This window comes from Arachis duranensis, chromosome 5 (genome assembly GCF_000817695.3).
Source record: "Arachis duranensis cultivar V14167 chromosome 5, aradu.V14167.gnm2.J7QH, whole genome shotgun sequence".
NCBI lineage: Eukaryota > Viridiplantae > Streptophyta > Magnoliopsida > Fabales > Fabaceae > Arachis > Arachis duranensis.
This window is the reverse complement of record NC_029776.3, coordinates 9,236,535-9,238,377: the sequence shown is the minus strand read 5'-3', so window position 1 is coordinate 9,238,377 and position 1,843 is coordinate 9,236,535. Positions and strand designations below refer to the sequence as shown.

Here is a 1,843-nt window from a genome sequence, read left to right as displayed (position 1 = left end):
AGAATAAAAAGAAGGGTAAGGTTGGTAAAAAAGAAATGAATTTCTCACCTAATTTTCTAAAGGTAACCCAGCAACCATCAACGGAAAATGCAGAAATTACAATTTTAGTTTCTTCTCAACATGAATTTAGAGGCAGAATTATTTCTACCTTTAAAAAGAAAAAAATTGTCAAATATAACTGTAAAACTTTTAAAAAGTTCAAACACATTTTTTTTTCATCAACATATTTTTCAAACACACCCTTAATAATAGGGGACAATCGATGCATGCACAGCAAGGACAACGAGTATGTAGCAGGGTTTGATAAAGATGTATAAAGATATTTACGGATAGTAATGTGAGATCACAAATAATAGGGGGTTTGATAAAGATGTATAAAGATATTTACGGATAGTAATGTGAGATCACAAATAATAGGGGGTTTGATAAAGATGTATAAAGATATTTATGGATAATATTATTATTAGACGTATTAATAAATTGATTATTTTTAAATTTTTTAATAAATTAGAATAAAATCGATTTTTTATAATAATAATAATATATTTAATTTTTTTAGAATTTAATTGTATTTTTAAATTTTTAAAAATTTAAATATCCGAAGAATAAAAATTAGGAATATAATTGTCTTTTTATAAAAAATTTAAAGATATTTAATTTAGATGGTATAATTCGATCGGATCAAATTGAGTCTAATAATTATAATACAGACAATTAAGTTATTATTGTTGCTATAATAAATTAATTTTGTTCTGGTTTATAATAAAAAAATAAATTTAAAACGTGCAAGGGATAGGTAACACGTGTCGATCATTCCGTCACTCACTCCTCGCCAGTCGCCACCACTTGAGCAAGTGCGCCTCCTTTGGACAAAGCTTCCACCGCACTTCGCCGTATGGCTTTCACTCCCTCCCTTATAGGGTTCTTCTTCTTCACCTTATTACAATCTTCTTCAACCACCATGATCTCCCTCACCACGCTCGCGATCTCATCCCTGTCCACCACCTTCTTGGTCGGCAGAACCCTTGGCCTCACAGCCACCCCGAGCTCCTCCACGAACAGCGTTGCGTTCATCCTCTGCTCGGCGTAGAGAGGCCAAGCAATCATGGGCACCCCGTTAGTAATGCTTTCAAGAGCGGAATTCCAGCCACAGTGCGATAAAAAGCCACCAACGGAAGGGTGCGTCAAAATATCAACTTGTGGGCCCCATTCCGAAACCAAAACGCCAACGTTGTACGTCCTCGACGAGAACCCTTCCGGCAAGTACTTTGACAGCTTACTGCCGCCTTCATCGCGGCCATCACTCCCAGTGGTGAAAAAAGCTGCGTCCGCAGCGTCTATGGGTGCGCGAAGCACCCAAATAAACCTCTGGCCGCTCAGCTCTAAACCCCAAGCCAGCTCTGTCATTTGCTCACACGACATCGTTCCACCGCTCCCAAATGACACGTATATCACCGATTCCTCCGGTTGACCGTCGAGCCAATGCGTGAGCCATTCAATCCCTTGACTCATTTCTGAATCGGGCAGCCTTACTAGGGGCCCCACAGCATAGACCGGAGCCTTCAGGATCCCACCCAATAAGTTTCTGTTTCTCAGTGATTCAAGATCTTTCTGTTGAAGAGTCTCCCAAGTGTTCACCAGCACCCCGTCACCTATATCATTAACTAATCGGTTTAAAACAGTAATCTATTATTTTATACAAGGTTTTGGCATGTCTATACAAATATTTTGTCAATCATCAAACATTTAAAATGGACACTACTCATATAATTATAGCAAAAAAATATGTTTTTTTAACTTTTTGTTTGGACACAGTTAAAAAATATATTCTAAAAACATAGAT

At 37.3% G+C, this 1,843-nt stretch overlaps 1 protein-coding gene across 2 annotated transcripts in view; it reads right to left on the bottom strand.

Moving 5' to 3' along the window:
* Positions 1-681: 681 nt before the first annotated feature.
* Positions 682-1,843, bottom strand: part of LOC107487881 (anthocyanidin 3-O-glucosyltransferase 5-like) — a 2,734-nt gene continuing 1,572 nt past the window's right edge. Inside the window, exon 2 of one of the 2 annotated variants that reach the window (XM_052262361.1) lies at positions 682-1,664. In XM_052262361.1, coding sequence (XP_052118321.1) covers positions 823-1,664 — 842 coding nt within the window. In that variant the 3' untranslated portion in view covers positions 682-822. The remainder of the gene's footprint in view (positions 1,665-1,843) is intronic. The other variant, XM_016108573.3, reaches the window with a different exon arrangement.